Genomic DNA, 16711 nt, shown 5'->3' with positions numbered 1-16711 from the left:
CTGGCCTATTTATTGGCAGCCAGAATACTGGGCAGAGAAAACATCATGCAACCCATGTGTTTATATACAAGGGAAGTTATGTTTTTTTCAGATTTTTCTCAATCTGCCTCAGATCTGAGATAGTGCATACTCAAGTGAAAAGAATGACGTCAAATGGTCTATCTAAATTCAGCACATCCTGTACTGTGTGCCCACCATTACTTCCATAGTATTCCCAGCAGTACCAAAAGACCATTTAGTGGGTACATCTCACGACCAGCCCATTCAGTTAGGCCTTCAGTCAGGGATCCAAGGAGGCCTTCATTGAGTGTCCCTGAGCAGAAGGGCACAGAAACACTCCCACACCAACACATATTTTATAAACTATAGCACAATCTCAGACATGTGCGCATCCAAGGAAGAGGGCCTTGCGTGCAGTACAGTACCAACAAGGAATCCGAACAGGACGGAATTTTCCATCCAAAACCCTTTTAGGTTCAGGGGCTCTGCCTGGGCCATAAACAGGTCCAGCCCAAGGTGTTAGCCCCCAATGACAGTCTGCTTTAGTAGGGGCTCGTGTTTGTCATCCAAAGAGACGGGGGACCAGTGGAAAATTACCAGTCCCGCACTCGCTCACGCACACACACACGCACACATACACACAAAGACATGAGTGGGACCAGCTGAGAGAATGACCTGCAGCCGCATATCTATCTCGCTCATTGCTTATGTGACAGCTTGCGTTTTTAATGGGCGATGGTGCGGGGGGCATGGTTGCGTTGTCAGGACGCGTCGGCCCGCAAGCTGCGCAACCAATGACATTGGATGATGTGTGTTCACGCCTATGCACATTTCCAAGAAAATACCTGTGACATGTCTACAGGCTAGTGAGAAGGGTTGGTAGCACATGTGTGTGTGTGTGTGTGCGCGCGTGTGTGTGTGTGCACATTTCAATTTATTTTAATATAAATGAGTGTGTAGATCAGTGTGTTTTCTGTCAGTATTTGCTCAAAGTGAAGGTGTGTGTTGCAATACAGGCATTACAGCTGTGTTAATGCTTGTGAGCTACTGATCTATACCATACAGAGACATGAAGGCATCTTAAACAATTTGCAAATCCATTTAAATTAAAGGCCATATAGAAAATGTGTAGATAGAAATGGATGGAAATGCCAAAGAAACTAATCCAGATGGTGTGGGAATATGAAAGTCGCAGCATTCATAATTCTTTGAACTGTGAGTGCTCAATGTGACCTTTATAGTGAAGCACTGTACTACTGCACAAGATCTGAACAGAGGAGCTGTATTACCTGGGTTCCAAGGCAGCTCAGCATCATGTGAGTGAGCAGTTTGGCAGCAAACATGGGGAAACGGGAGCACAGCACGTGGGATATAATAGCCAATGCAAAGCCTGTGGATGGAGATAGAGAGAACCAATATTGATGATTAATCAATAAATTATTTATATAACATATCAGCAGTGGCTTTTTATAGCAATGTTGGAGGAATGTGGATGTTAAAACACAAAAGTAAAAGAAAGCCGAAGAAATAGACAGGTAGGTAGTGTGTAAAAAGAGAAGACATACAGTGGATGGTGTGTGTTTGATACCTGAGATGCAGATAAATCCCGAGGCATAGAAGGCCTCATTGTAGGATGCAAGAGAGGCAAACTCTGCGTAGGCCGTGTAGATAGACAAGTGGGAGCAGGCACATTCCACATAGTTCCCACTCTCTTTCACAACCCTGCAGTATCGACCATCTGATGACCAGCTAGAGGAGGAGAGGAGAGGAGAGGAGAGGAGAGGAGAGGAGAGGATGTATCATCATGTCCAATTTGCTCTCAAGTGTTAATGTCATCTGTTGTCACTGTGACCTTTAGCATTCAAAGAGGTTGTGCAACACAACATTTTCATCATGTTTATTCTGGATTTAGTTGCAAAAGTACCACACAAGAACAATAGGCACAACAAGAAAATCATGCAGTAACATTGACCTTTCCCTGACAGTGACTTTTACCCTCCATCTCAACCTTTTTGTTTCCGAGGGTACATTGTCCAAGTGGCTGTTCCAGCCAATTCCCAACTAGTAACAGTTTGTTCTAGCCAAGTCCCATTCCACGCCCCAGGAATGTCCTCAACAAACTGACTCCAAGTGGGAGGATTCAGAGTGTGGCGGACTGAATTTGCAGATAGGGAACAGAGGAGAGAAGTAACTTCCCCTGTGGCCACAGAGAGGCCTTACTTGGTCTTTTGCACTTTACTTGGAAAACTGTGTGTACTTATATGTACGGTTTCAGAGAGAGATTGTAAAGAGTTAATTAAGATAAATAACAATTACTGAAAGATTAAAAAAAGTTTCAGTAGGCATAGAAAAAGACTTGTACTGCTGATATTAACAGGTAATCTTAAAGCGATCATGGCTGTGTTATTGACAATAGAAACATTTTCGTTTAAATTGGCTGCTTTAAGCTTGTATGTATTAGAACAGGTGCGTCAATGCTATATTACCTTGCAGTGGTCTGGTTCCAGAGAAGGCACATAGACCTGCCCGGTTTAATTTGCTGACCAGGGCTGTGTATACGATACACCACCTCATTGCCATCTTCTAGAGGTCGTGACCCTCTGTTCTGGAGGCTGGCTGAGAATACCTACAGTAGATATAAACAGAAGAAGAGAGGAGAGATCAGCTGTGGAGTGAGCTACAAAAAATAATGACTAGTTTACACTGGAGTAATACTGCCACCTGCTGTCTTTAATGAAACCCAATTACCCACTTAGAGGCAAATATTTAGTCCAATTATCTCAGTGGTTCCCTACCTTCCCATTAAGAGCAGTGATTGTATCATTGGTGAGAAACCAGTGTTCAGTTCTAAACTCTGTTAGTTGAATGCGGCTGAGGTTGCCACAGTCAGCAGTCGAGGCTGCTGGTACTGCCAGCAGAGTATCTGGGAGCTGGAAAAAGTCTGCATTATGGCCTCTGAATCTGTGTCCGTTGATCTGTGTGGGGTACCACTGGAAGGCAGAAATGGTCATATATGGACATGTTTCCAGGATGGTACCCCTTCAGGAGAAATTAAACAAAAAGATACAGAAATTAAAAAAACATTGTTCTGAGGTAATATGCATGGAAAGGTTGTATCTAACATGCTCAACATTGTAAAATGTTCCCTTTTTGAGATTTGATACTTACATCTCACATTGACTGTGAGTGAGGATGCTGAATGCAAATCGCTCAGCCACCTCAGCAAGATGGCTAAGGCCTCTGGTATCGACTCTACTGGGATTGGCCAAGGCACATAACAGGTCATAGGTCAGATTGCGGCTGCTTTCCTGTAAAGTAGCCCTCTCTGCCTCTGCAAGCACCTAGCTCAGAGGAGAAAGAGATAAACAGGGAGAGAGAATGAAGATTGTTTTCTGTATTAGTCAAGCAAGTATGCTCTGGGAAACAGTCTGCTCGGGTAGAGTTTGAATGTTTCTTGTTTTGACATCTATATTTCTGATTTGCAGTGCTGTATTTATCCTTTACACCCCTCCTGAATCTGTGACTGTCACTTTATTTGGTTTAGGCCTCACTGCTATGCAGCTTCTTTAGTAAAATAAAGCCCTTTTTTTACACTGCCTCATTTGCTTCTCCCTAAATGCTCCTACGTTTCCTCATGTTGTGTAACTCATTTCTGCTGTCTCTCTCTCGCTCTCTGTTCTGTCCCTGCACACTCCATCTTGTTAAATTACAGTGAAGTCTCCGCTTGTCTGGAGGCTGAGGAAGTGCAATACAGTATGTACTCTAACATCAGAGCAGCGCAGTGATAGCAGCACTCAAGCAGTGACAACTGAGACCTTTTCAGGTGACTACCTGCTCCTTAGATTTGTTGGAGTAGTGGTGATGCATGCACTTAAGTGCGGATCTGTCTGACACAGAGGACTACAATGGCTTAAAAGCTTTAAGTGGTGAAAAAATAAAATCATGCAGAAGCAGGTGTTTCCCTCATTACTGACTCATTATACAATAATTTTTTTAAAAATTAAGCGCAAATTAGTTTATTTGGACAAACAGCTGGGAAAGACTGATCAATTAAAATATGTGTATAGCCAAATATGTTCATATGGACAATATGATTATGTTTTGGAGCAAATGACTTGTTTCAGAGTAATTACAGTACAATTACCAGAAAAACTGAAACTACAATTAACAATTGTATCTGCTCCTCCACGTTAAATAAGGAGGAATGTAATTAAAATTAGGTTTTGGTATTCGTTTGCAGACAAATATTGTTGTTCTCAACCCTCTTACCTTCCCCAGGGCCTCAAGCACTGCTGCCATCTGCTCACGACTTAGAGGTTTATCGACTTTATTAATGAGTCCTTGCAGCACCTGGTTCAATATAGTTGTGTCAAGAGGCTGATGTAATTGGTCCAGTAAGACCCACACAGCTTCACTTGCTGCATTTGACACCAGAGTCACATTAGCCAGCCCAAATTGAGGATGCACTCTGGCTCCCCCTGTTGAATTGTAGAGCTCCACCTGGAAGCGCTTCGGTGTGGGCAGAGATGAACTGAGGTCAGGTGTAAGGACAATGTCCAGTGATGTATTACGGTGGCCCACATCGAAGGTAAGCCTACCCTCCTGTTTAAGAAAATCCATCCCTGCTTTAGCAGGCCAGATTATTGTGGGACCCACCGACTCCTCTCTAGGGAGCTCCTAGAGGAAAAACAGAAATGATTTGTGTTGGATGGAGTCTTGTAAGCCAGCACTGTTTTGCATCAACACGTGTCATAAACCCACAAAATGTAAAAACATTAACATGAGCACACAACTTGGAACAAGTAAAAAAAAACATCTGTGCATCCGACTTCTCTAGAATATATACGGCCCAATTTAATTTAGTGAATAGTGTCCATGTGGTCTGCATTCCAAAAGCGGAACGGGTGGAGGAAAAATTCAGAGCATTTACTTTAGTAGAGGTAGTACTACTACACAGTGTCAAAATACTCAGTAACACGGCTTATTATGGCTTATACATTAATGAAAAGCAGGATTTAACATAGCTGGTTGAGGTGGAGCTCATTTTGAACTATTTTGAATTGGCCTGCAACTAATGCAACGCAATATGGATTAATCTGCTGATTATTTTTTACATTAATTGACTGGTTGTTTGGTTTGTACAAATTTAGAAAATAGAGAGAATCATCATCACAGTTACCAAGAAGAAGGGCCCACTCACACATTAGTGAAACTGACACATGTAATACAAAAAAACAGGGCTTTTATGCATCAAACCTTGTGAAAATACCACTGAATACTCTATGCCAAGGACAGTTTCCCCTACCATTCTGTTAACGGGGCGGCCCGCTATTTTATTTTTTGATTCAGGAATGGTTGGAATCATGTCGGCCTTGACTTTACATGAGATTTCCTACAACACCTCCATGGCAAAGCTAGTGCTTTCAAAAGTGTTAAATTCAACAGATTTCAAATACTATTTCAAACATGTACACAATAATTTGTTTGGATTGCTTGTTATCTGTTTGTTCTTACCACTGTGCGGTATTGTACAGACATGACTGAAGCCGTGCTTGCTCGTCTGTGGACTTGGAGACTGAGCCTTGTGGTCATCAGAGTGGCAATGGGCAGCCTATGGCCCACAGCAAAGTAAATGACTCCTTGTGGATCGTCGCTCTCTGCCAAGGTGATGTTGGCAAACCGGGTGGTCTCGTTGATGGTCGCTCCAGCACCCACCTGATAAATCTCCACCAAGAACCACGCCTGGAATTCTGGTTCCTACCGCAATACAAACAAAAGATTATTTCAAAGAAAAAACATAATTCTTCTACCTCATTTGTGATCTACACTTATACTGCAGGATTGAATGGATTACTAGGGCGGACAGATACCGACATGCTGCAACTGCTTTCACCAGGGCCCACTGCCTCTTTCTCACCTCATCATCCTGTACCTCCACAGTGAGAGCACAGCTTATCTCTCCTCTCCTACACAGCACAGTTCCTGAAGTCTGCACCAGCTGTCCGGTTAGGTTGACCCCATTGTTGACAAGAGTTAGTGCTGCCTTGCTGAAGGTAGCTCTCCAGAACACCTGCAAATCCTCAAAGGCTCTGAACAAAAGAAAGAGGAGCAGACTAAATAACTTGGTTGCAGTCAAATATTGAACCTTTTTTGGGGGCAATTCGTTATTGACCTCAATTTCTAACCAAAAGCTGATTTTATTACCTGTTTTCCTGTCTCTGAAGAAAGAGGAGAGCAGTTCTGTTCTCTGAATCCTCATCAAGAACTTGGCCCATCAGGGAATTGAAGCTAAACCCTACAATACCGTTATGGAAGTCACTCCCTGGTATGGACAGAGGGAAGAATAAAACAAAATGAATGCAGATTAATCTCCGCATAATCTCAAAATCTTATAATAATATTTTTTTTGTAAATGATCATACAGGCAGAATAATCAAATAAGCTGCCCACTGCAGCTATTATGTGAGAAGTGAGGCCTGAAATAGCTGCTGGTGACAAATGTAGCAATGACCTGAAGAAACTGAAGAAGAACACTGACATACACATGTCTGTGGGTCAATTTGATTAGAACCTCGCCCAAATGATACTCTGCGATACAGTAGAAGAAGATTAAGTCCAGAATGCATACTGAAAAATAAATATTTTGCACAATGTTTAATTGCTGGAACGCACCAGAGCATAACAGTCAAACAAAATCTTTCTCTCATTATTTACCAAGGATAGTGATCTTGGTAAACGCCCCAAAGCCCTGGTATGGACTGTCTGTGATTTGTGCACCTCCCTCTGGATCACTGAGGTAAATGAAGAATACTTCCTGTCCCTCTGGCTCTGAGTCATCCAGAATGAGGAGGATGACTTCTGCCTCATTCTGACCAGCCTGAAAGGAAACTATAGTGGACTCCAAGCGGAAGTCCTGTTGCTCCTTCGCAAGGTTCCTAACAGGTTCCAGAGTGAATGGGGGAGGTGTTGTACTTCCATCTGAATAAAAGACCACAGCAGCACAGTATATTAAAATATAATGCTGCATTGGGGGAAATAAAGCAGTGCAGCAAGACAGACACAAACCTCCATATGCTTGGACCCGAACCCTCACATCCCCAGCTGCACTGTCAGATCTGCGCACTCTCAGAACCACCTTCCTCTCCTGCTGGGTGTCCTCATCCCTGTCCTCAGGTATCTGGACCAGTTCAGGTCCGATACTCAGCACTCCTCCGGTCACATCGCTGGCCAGGATGGTGACATTGGCAACGCTGTGCTGAGGGTTGAGGCGAGGAACGGACTCTGCCCAAGTTAAATCTGTAGTAAGGACTTGAACATCTGTAAGGTTGACGTGAAAGTACTCATCAGCCTCTGAAAGAGAGTCATCAAGTATTGAAAGGCGGAAGGAAGTGTTGGTTTGGCGAGGTGAGTCAAAGACCAAACGGCCATCTGGCACTGCAATAAAGTCCTCTCCTGCTGCTGCACTGCCTGCTACTGTTGTATAGGAGAGGCGGGTGCTGTTGCTACGAGAACCGTACAGTCTCTGAACATAAAGTGTTATTGTCTGGATGTCCTCTGCAATGACGAGCTTCCGGGAATCAGGGGCAAACTGGTAGATTCCCAATGGCTCCACTTCTGCCACAGTGAATCCTGACCTGTGCAGGAAGACAGACATTGGAGAGAGGTTACATTTGATGTCAACTAAATATATATATATATTTAAAAATGCTATTTAAATAACACAAGTAACATTAACATTATGTTAAGGTGTTAAGGCGCATAATTAGCAACAGAAATCACTGACAGAGTCTCAGAGAAGTTGCTTTTTCATTAGGTATATATGATCTGTAGAAAAAAAAGAACGCCACCAAACCAACTACTGCAACATGTAGCAAGTTTGTGTTCCTACAACTCCACTGTGAAACCATTACCTGAGCTTGACAGTACTGCTGGAGGTGGCAGCACTGAGGTGTATAGCATACGAAGTTGCCTCAGATGCATCAGCAACAGCTGTGAGTGATATGTCTTTAGTCCTCTCTCCATGGGCCATCTTCAGTGAGCCTGAATATGAAGAAAGGAGGCAATTACCTGCAGTTAATAATGAAAGCTATCATTAAACCAAGATAATGTTTGGCATCAGTCTGAACACAAGATACCATCCATATAGATAGACAGATGTCTTGTATTGATCCCAAATTTGGAAGTTACTGACATTTCTTTGAGGACACAGAAAGACATGAAGAAAATAGAAAATTAAAATAGGAGCAAATGAGGTATTAAAGCATTGATTGTTCAAATACTACTTCACATTAAATCATTGAAAACAATTATGAGAGTGGTTTGAGAGAGTGTGTGATTCTACACCACTTCAGACATCATTAACTCTCTGGGTGTTTAACCTGAGCTTGGGGTGATAGTTCCCAGTCCGAGACCGAGTGGAGCCTGTCCTGAAGGATACCCAGCTGTCCACTGCACCCTGATGTCCCCAAAAAGGCCTGTTCTTGTCACTTTTGCCTCACATGCTCCTGTTTCAATACTTGAAACCTGAAGAGCCAGGGACGCAAATCCAACCTGTACAACATATGTGAGAGAAGACAGTTAATGATGCTGTTATCTTGATGGTTCCTTTAACATTGAAACAGGTTTATAAAACTAAAAAAAATACACCCGTTCTTATAATTATGTTACAGCACTGTGCTTTCATTGGATTAAAGTTATATATTACAGTATTCTGCAGTAAAGAAGTAATTTCTTATGAGGTATCTTTATGCAGTACGCGCACAAGGTCTGTTCATTAAATGTTATTGTTAGCATCCAGTTAAATGTATTAGTCCTAGTGTGTTACATGGACCTTTCAATAGGCTTGACACAAAACACTTGAGTGTTCACAGAGCAGTCAAGGACTCAGCACTAACTCAGTTATCAAGGTTTTATGTAAGTTTCAAATTATATTAGAGGAATATGGTGCAGTAAGTCCAAGTCTGTTCCCAAGAGGTCGAGAAATAATTGAATAAACTGATGTATAATGATTAATTTCCTATCAATGCAATTTAATCATTCAATGAAAAGAATCTTTCTGAACAAAAAACTGTAAAGTGACAGTGAGCAAATCATCTGAAGGAACATACACCCTAATGAAATGTCTTAAAGCAAAGCACCTACATATATATCATATATACTGTATATAAAAACACAACCACAACTCGCCTCTGAGCTGGCAGCTTCTTCAGGCACAATCACTGTAACAACGCTGGCCTCATGAAGGAGACGAGGAGGAGAGCCGAGAACAAGACTGACTAGTCTCACATCAGTCAGCTCTGCCCTTAAGCTCTCACCATCTGACAAAAACACCTACATATAGAAAAGCAGGTAAAACAAACAAATGTTATATGGGCGGATATTTTATTGAATTTTTCAAGTCTTAATTTCCTGAACTTATGTCTTTGCTCACCTGGCTGCTGATTGGTACAGTGATAGAACTGAAGGTCTCTCCCGCTCTCATGAACAGCCTTCCTTCAGCTTGTCCTCCCAGTATCTCCTCAATGTCCATCACTTCATCAATCCCTCCACTGATCCTATAGCCCACACTGGCGTTGCCGAACAGCCCGGCCAGCCGGGTCACATTCATAACCAGTGCTCTGGTGACCTCTGACCCAGCGCCTATTACCACTATAGACTGCTGCTCAGGGTTCAGGGAAAAGACACCGTGGGGCTCATCGTTGGCAAGCACCCTATGGTTGAGAGAGGAAGAGTCATCTCAAGTTAATTCCATTTTAGACTTTTTCCTGGAAATTTGATACATGTTATTAAGTTTAACAGAACATCACAACATACCTGATGCGCATTGTGATGAGGTTTGGGTTGGCATCCAACGTAGCACCCCCTTCCACAGCTGAGAGGCGGACAGTGTAGAGCTCCTCCAGCTCTGGCACTGTATCGGGCATCAGGCTGAGGACAATTTCTGCCTCTCTTTGGCCTTCCAGGATCATTACTGAGCCAGCTAAGACTAGAAAGTCACCGGCTATATCTGAGTCACTTTGTATCTGCCAATGCACCTGAGGTATGAGAGAGAGTATGGTTTGAAAGTGGACACAAAGAATTCAGTTTGTATAATCACTGATACTGGATGTGATTGATAAATGATAAATGTATGTTGATGTAGGATTACCGTGATGTTACCCATGACACCCTCTCTGCGTGTAACTGACAGAGAAATGTTAAATGGGCCCTCTGCTTCCGTGGATTCATTGTAGACACGCTCTTGAAGAGCATCCTCAGTGAACTGGACTATACCATTTGGGTCACCAAACTTCTCTATCTGGGAGAGAGAAGCACATTGAGGTAGAAAAGGGGTGAGTAAGGTGCTGAGGATTGCATCCCATTAGACTGAATAAAAGGTGAAGAGCTCATTCGCAAAAACAGATAAAAGCCAACTGTAAAATGAATAAACAAACACCAGTTCATTGATATTCCCTAGAGTTCACAATTAAAAAAGACAATTGAGGAAAATAAATCAAAATGATATACAACATATTTGGATAAGAAACTGTATGGTCCTTGTTCAACAGTCTTAATTGATTAAAAATTGCAGGCATTGTACAATGAAGTACCTTCAGTGTTATGGACCCAGCTTGAGGATCAACCTCCAACTCTCCAGACATAATGCTGAGTTCTATTACAAACATCTCCTCCACTTCCACCTCCCCATGGGGGAGAATCCGCAGCTCAATCGAGTGTGCACCTTCCTCTCCATCCCTGAAGAAGAATGACCCGTTCACAGGTTCTCTTATGTCTGTATTGGATGGAGGCAGGACATCTCTGCTGTTGGGGCCACGGATGAACCAAGCAACCTGTAAGTAAAACCAGTTTGAATTAGCTGATGTGCATGGAAAAAAACATCTGGGAGAACTTCTTTACTGGCAGAAGGTGTTGTTTCTCTTACTGTTGCATCACCCACAAGGCCTCCTGCTCTCTCCAAAACAAGGTTGAGTTTGAGAGTGGAGTTGGGGTTGACCAGAGTGATTAGGCTCTCGTTGAGGAAACGGACAACCCCACTTACAGAGTCACTTTTGGCGATGGTTACCCTGGCAACACGTTGAGAGCCTAGAACTGCTCCCCCTGTAGCTCCAACAAGTAGGACCTCAAAGATCTCTGCATTTTCACTGGGGGGAGATCATTTCAGTGTTAAATTGGAATTAAATAACTTCTTCACTTATTATAGTCTTATATTCATGTATTTTTCTCTACAGTTCAACTCAGAGCTTATTCTTTTCATCTCTCACCTGTCTAGGTCATCTACAATGGTTATATTGATGTGGCTGGTATTCTGGCCATGGACAAACATCACTGAGCCATTATTCAGGATGTAGTCGAGGTCAGGGGTTGCACCCATACCTCTGGAAATGAACTGAGCTGAGACCAGTCCATATGAGCCCATTCTCCTCACCACTGGGATCGACACTGAGCCCACATCCTCCTCAACTGAAAAAAAAGAAAGCAAAGAAATGTTTACATACAGCACATAATTTTTTCATATCTTCTCCGTATCATATTACCTTTTTTTTTTTTACTCTTACCTGTGATGTTAGAATAGTCCTGCCTGAACTCCAGGATACCTTCAGCATTGTCGTTCTTTAGTATGACCACAGCAAGTGTAGAGATGTTGCCTATAGCTGGAGGCTGGTCCTGCTGGAGACCTGACTCCCTCACGGTGTAGTCCACACCACTGACCACCAGAGGGAGACACAGAATGAAGAGTCAATGGCAGGAATCCTTGAGGCTCTGCACTGTCTATTGTATATTATGAATTACTATAATCATCCAGTAAGGAGCAGATTTCCCACAAAAACATGTGGTAAAATTCACTAACAACCTATGTGGTTTGCAAAAACAAAACATCATTGATAAACTAATGTAAACATTATTAAACATGTAATACAAAACGTACAGATGAAACAAATACACAATATATTTCTAATAGATCCTGCTTCAGAAAACATGTCTTACAAGATCAAAAAAATGTGTGATATGTGATATTTGGCACAATACTACTGCTGTGATTGTGCAGGAAATTAGCTCCATACTCGACTCCAGTGCCATTTGCAACAGCCTTTTTAAGCAATAACACTCACCACCTGTAGAAGCTAAAATTCAGCTTTCAAACAACAACGTTTTTAATCAGTTTCACCATAACAAGTTACTATACCTGATATTGACTAGCTCCACTTCAGTGATGTTGAGGAAGAACATCTCAGGTCCCTCTGGAAGATTGTCATCCTGTATATGCAGTGTGACTTGTTGTGAGGTCTGGCCTGAGGTAAAGAGCAGACGCCCTGAAGCTGAAGCAAAGTCCTCTCCGCTGACCGCTGTGTGGGCTGAGGTCTGGTAGGTCACCCACACACTGCCCAGACTTCCTAAGGAGCGATTGACTGTCACATTAACCTGCAGTAAAGAGAGAAAATGACAGATGACTCCGTATTCACAATCTCATCTGTTAATGATCCCACTCAGGATCATAAGCAGATCTTTAAATGTATCAGCCCCATGTTGTTGACCTCACCATTCCCTCCTCCTCTGTCGCCATGATCTGGTGTTGGGTGAGGGAGAACAGGCCGTAGGGGTTGTCACTAGCTGCCATAATAATCCTGGCATGCTTGGCCATTGGGCTGATTTCCAGTCCAGAGGTGGTGGAGGTCAGTGTAAGCTGGTACTCACGGTGCTCTTCAGGGAGTTCATCATCCAGGGCCTGGCGTTAATGATGGATATGACAAGTATATTTTAATACAAAGCACAGAGAGAGACATGATTGTCATGCAATTTGGTCTGCACGTATGTATTCTACAATGTAGATTTTTTTTGTGAACGATCTATATTACTCAGTACCTTCAGCAAAATGGTGGCAGCAGACTGTCTGTCTCTCATGGTCACACTGCCAGAGATGGCTTCAAACTCAGAAACCACAGCAGGAGTGATATTCCAGTACACCTGGACCTCTCCAAACACACCTGGTCCTCGCACAAGGCTGAGGGATAAAAACGAGGATATTGACATTAAATCCTCAAATAATAAACCCAAACAGTTAATGTATAACTTTTATTTGTCTTCCCAGGTTAGTGTTACAGTTTGATATTAAACTCACCTGACCATGGCACTACCATTGTAATCTCCCTGGGGTTCTCCAATGAGGATCTTCCTGGAAGACTCTGATATTCCAATAATCCCCAGGGCAGCCTTATCTGCCCTGATAGTGATGGTGGCCATGCCTGGAGGATTACAAGAAAAACAAGGGTAGTAGAGACAGAGAGGATGGTTGGATATGATTATTTCAATAATGAAAGCAAATGCGGTTAATTTCTTCTTCCTTCATAAAAACTGACCATTTAAGGGGTCAATGACAGCACCGCTCGCAGAAGGAAACAGCCTGACAATGAATTGCTCATCTCCTTCCAGTTCAGTGTCAGCGAGTGCTCTGACCATAAACGTCTTCATCGACTCAGTCTGGAAAGTGTGAAAAATTTAGCATATTTTAAAACTTGCAGTACATAAAGATAATAGCGTCAGGATTGCGCAGTACATGTGGTGAGACACAGACACCACCTCTTTCTTATGTACCTCAGTGAAAACAAGAGTTCCATTTAAAGGTGAGAGGTCATCTGAAGCCTCGTCTTCCAGCTGCCATCCCAGGGTCACTGCTCCCTCGCCTCCTTCACTACGTAGCACTGACAGTGTAGCCACTGCAGCAGGATCATCCACAAACTCTGGCTCACGGATGGTAAACTAAAAGGAAAAAGATTACGGAGATATAGATAAGTTAGGGATCGCTGTGATATATTAAGGATTTCAGATGGTGGATCACAAATCTATTGATGCAGAAAGCGTAAGTTAGTATAAGTAATTTAGACCTACCTCCAGTTCCTGAAATCCAAATCGTCCAAGAGGTGAGTCGTTGGGTGGAATGCTGATAGTGACAGAGGTCAAGTCTCCCAGTCGAGCACCACCAATCACACGCAATAAATTCACTCTAAAAGTCTCAGATGTCTCCACCCGTTCATCATCCAAGATGGTTACTGCAATCGTAGCTTCTCTCTAAAAACAAGGGTGAGAAAACACAAGCTAAAACCCTGGAAGCAATTTGCAAGAACGTTTATGTTGAAAGACTCAGATCATGGTTTAATGTGATATTAGAGGCATGTTCAGTTCAAATAAAGGTACTTTTTCCATATACCTGTCCATCTTGAAACGTGATGTTCCCAGATGTGGGTCTGAAATCATTAAGATCAGCAGTGACTGGCTCAGCATCCCAGTAGAGGACCAGTCTTCCAGTTGTCCCAGCAAGTCTCACCACTGACAGATGGAGGATGTTGTCTGGTGGTGGTATCTCATATGCCAGCACGATTCCACTGACATCCTTGGACAACACATACAGAAATAATGCGTTAGTCAGTTTGAATACTATTATCAATTAAATATAAAGTATAATAGTTACATTTAATGTTTTGTCACTATTGCATCAGTTGGGAAGTCTACCATGTTCGTGTCTGTGGCCTGTGCTCACCTCAGAGACGTTGAACTTCAGAATCCCTCGAGGGTCATCATTCTCCTGGATGGTGACCTCCGCTACCTCCATACCAGGCCTCTTCACACTGGGTTGCCCTGCCCCCACTGACCCTCTAACCAGCTCCACACTGGTGATATTTACCAGGAAACTCTCCGCCAGCTCTGGGATGTCATCCTGAGAAAACACACATGTACATGTAAACTGGGAAATGGAAAAATGCACGTTTCTATTTTACCAACACAGTCATGATTTTATTTGCAAGTGGTGTCCCAAAATGTATTTCTATGAGTATAAGTGCTGCCTAGAATCTAGAATTTTGCAAGATAAATACTTCATTAAAGCATTTTCACAAGCCCCTAAAATGATCACTACAGGCCCACTTGTATATCTGCAAGTGTGAGAAAAACAGAGAGAAGAAGCAAAAGAAAGTTTATGTTTACGGATGAATGGAACAGGAGGATTCAATTTGATTGAGATTTTATGGTCATGATTCAATTCTATTTACAATTCAACCTTTTTCTTTTCAGCACTGAGGGTTATGTAATTGTTATACTATTGAAGCTTTTGGTGTTACCAGTGCTATCAGTCAGTTGAGCGTCTTCAATCACACAGGAAGAGTGTGCAGCTTCGGGCTAATATTAAGCTTGCTGTGTCCTCTTTTCATTCTCTTTGTAGGCGTGTGTGTGGGCAGGGATGGAGGGGGAAAGAAATAGAAGAATTGCTGATCCTGCTCTTGATTTACATTATCGAAACTGAAAGCCAAATTCAATTGGTTTTTGATTTAGAACCGAAATTGTACCACCCCTTGAGGAGACGGGGGGGCATTGGTGAATTTCTTTCCGTAGTGATGGCCAACACTAGGCATTTCGAGGCTAATCTTTGGACAGTCACAAGACTGATTCCAGTGTGTATGTTTTTTCTTGAAGACAAGCAACAGGTGGCAAGCTGCATAACCAGTGTGAATGGGCGTTAAGTGTGGGAGGTGTAAGATAAGAAATAGGCAGAAAGATTGTGCCTAAAAAAATTTGATGGGGGAATCATACTTCTACTGTTTACACTCTTTCTTTTTATTTGGTTTTACATCTTTATTAGAGAACATGAACTCTTACATTAGTTTACATATTAGTCTTATTCCTGATATAGTCTTTTTTATTGACATAGATTCAATTAACTTCTTATTACTCGACACATTCCCTACCGGTAGGATTGTGACAGTGACAAGAGCCACGGTAGCACCGTTTATCATTATGATGGTGTTGTCTTTGGGGGTGTAGTCCTGTCCTGCACTGGCCTGGTTGGATGGGGGCTGGTACAGGGCCGGCCTGGTCTGGTAATGAATTTCCACCTCACCTGAAGAGCCCTGCTCCCTTACTATGGACAGAGTCACATTGACTGGAACCCCTGCAAGTTGTAAGCAAAGGGAGGTTACATAAACCAATAGGAAAATATAAGATGGCAATAACAAGCTGAATTGGTAAATATATCTCACAGTTAAGTAAAATAACATTCAATGGTCATCATTTAGGTATGTTGCTCTACTAGTCAGATTTCTCTGACACACTGGGCAGGCCTCCAATGGACAGATTAAGACAAATCCTAAATTACTTCACATCCTGGAAATCACTGCAGATCCCCTTTACAGTAAATCGCACAGTGCGATTACTATAACAGCTCCTTTAGAAACCTCATCCCAGAAAAAGAATGGCTTGTATTAAGCAACCAGCTAAAGTTACAGCAACTGTTTCTGGGACTGAGAGATGTTGTAAGACTCCTCTGCACTGTAATCTAGAAGAAAAACTCATTTTCTGACAAACCACCACTTATTTAGTCATTTCTTGCAACAGAAATTCTTACTCTCTGGTTCTTGTGTGAGTGTAAACTGGGAGTCCAGATGCCATCCAATCACCCCATAGGGAGAACCATTTGGTAGGATGGTGAGAAAAGCCTGTGCCCGCTGCTTGTCAATAACTGCAGCCTGTCGTAGGTCCTGCAGCCCCACAGTGGTGACATCCATGAGGGTGATTGTAACACTCTCCCTCAGCTCTGGCACACCATCTGCTATCACGGTCAGTGAGATGATGGCCACTGATTGGCCCTCTGAAAATGTTACCTATGGTATGACACAAATCATATTTTTGCCATTGTTTATTTTGCTAAGCATTCATTTTCACACAT

The 16711-nt window shown here is 42.6% G+C and overlaps 1 protein-coding gene across 3 annotated transcripts in view; it reads right to left on the bottom strand.

The window, feature by feature from the left end:
* adgrv1 (adhesion G protein-coupled receptor V1) overlaps window positions 1–16711 on the bottom strand; it is a 117897-nt gene that overhangs the window by 51370 nt on the left and 49816 nt on the right. For 2 of the 3 annotated variants that reach the window (XM_030417523.1, XM_030417525.1), the window contains 32 exons: window positions 16391–16646; window positions 15735–15937; window positions 14534–14710; window positions 14204–14386; window positions 13885–14064; window positions 13591–13755; window positions 13356–13476; window positions 13118–13241; window positions 12862–13000; window positions 12539–12724; window positions 12185–12420; window positions 11556–11704; window positions 11262–11460; window positions 10922–11141; window positions 10590–10829; window positions 10148–10297; window positions 9814–10034; window positions 9431–9710; window positions 9187–9330; window positions 8379–8550; window positions 7911–8040; window positions 7066–7634; window positions 6715–6978; window positions 6205–6322; window positions 5918–6089; window positions 5515–5757; window positions 4270–4677; window positions 3169–3341; window positions 2796–3039; window positions 2487–2626; window positions 1589–1749; window positions 1290–1390 (listed from right to left, as the gene is read on the bottom strand). In XM_030417523.1, the coding sequence (XP_030273383.1) occupies window positions 1290–1390; window positions 1589–1749; window positions 2487–2626; window positions 2796–3039; window positions 3169–3341; window positions 4270–4677; window positions 5515–5757; window positions 5918–6089; window positions 6205–6322; window positions 6715–6978; window positions 7066–7634; window positions 7911–8040; window positions 8379–8550; window positions 9187–9330; window positions 9431–9710; window positions 9814–10034; window positions 10148–10297; window positions 10590–10829; window positions 10922–11141; window positions 11262–11460; window positions 11556–11704; window positions 12185–12420; window positions 12539–12724; window positions 12862–13000; window positions 13118–13241; window positions 13356–13476; window positions 13591–13755; window positions 13885–14064; window positions 14204–14386; window positions 14534–14710; window positions 15735–15937; window positions 16391–16646 (6468 nt within the window). Of the gene's footprint in view, window positions 1–1289; window positions 1391–1588; window positions 1750–2486; window positions 2627–2795; window positions 3043–3168; window positions 3342–4269; window positions 4678–5514; window positions 5758–5917; window positions 6090–6204; window positions 6323–6714; window positions 6979–7065; window positions 7635–7910; window positions 8041–8378; window positions 8551–9186; window positions 9331–9430; window positions 9711–9813; window positions 10035–10147; window positions 10298–10589; window positions 10830–10921; window positions 11142–11261; window positions 11461–11555; window positions 11705–12184; window positions 12421–12538; window positions 12725–12861; window positions 13001–13117; window positions 13242–13355; window positions 13477–13590; window positions 13756–13884; window positions 14065–14203; window positions 14387–14533; window positions 14711–15734; window positions 15938–16390; window positions 16647–16711 lie in introns of all 3 variants that reach the window. The other variant, XM_030417524.1, reaches the window with a different exon arrangement.

This window comes from Sparus aurata, chromosome 5 (assembly GCF_900880675.1).
Source record: "Sparus aurata chromosome 5, fSpaAur1.1, whole genome shotgun sequence".
Taxonomy (NCBI): domain Eukaryota; kingdom Metazoa; phylum Chordata; class Actinopteri; order Spariformes; family Sparidae; genus Sparus; species Sparus aurata.
The sequence above is the reverse complement of the archived record's forward strand: the minus strand, read 5'-3'. Positions and strand labels throughout refer to the sequence as shown.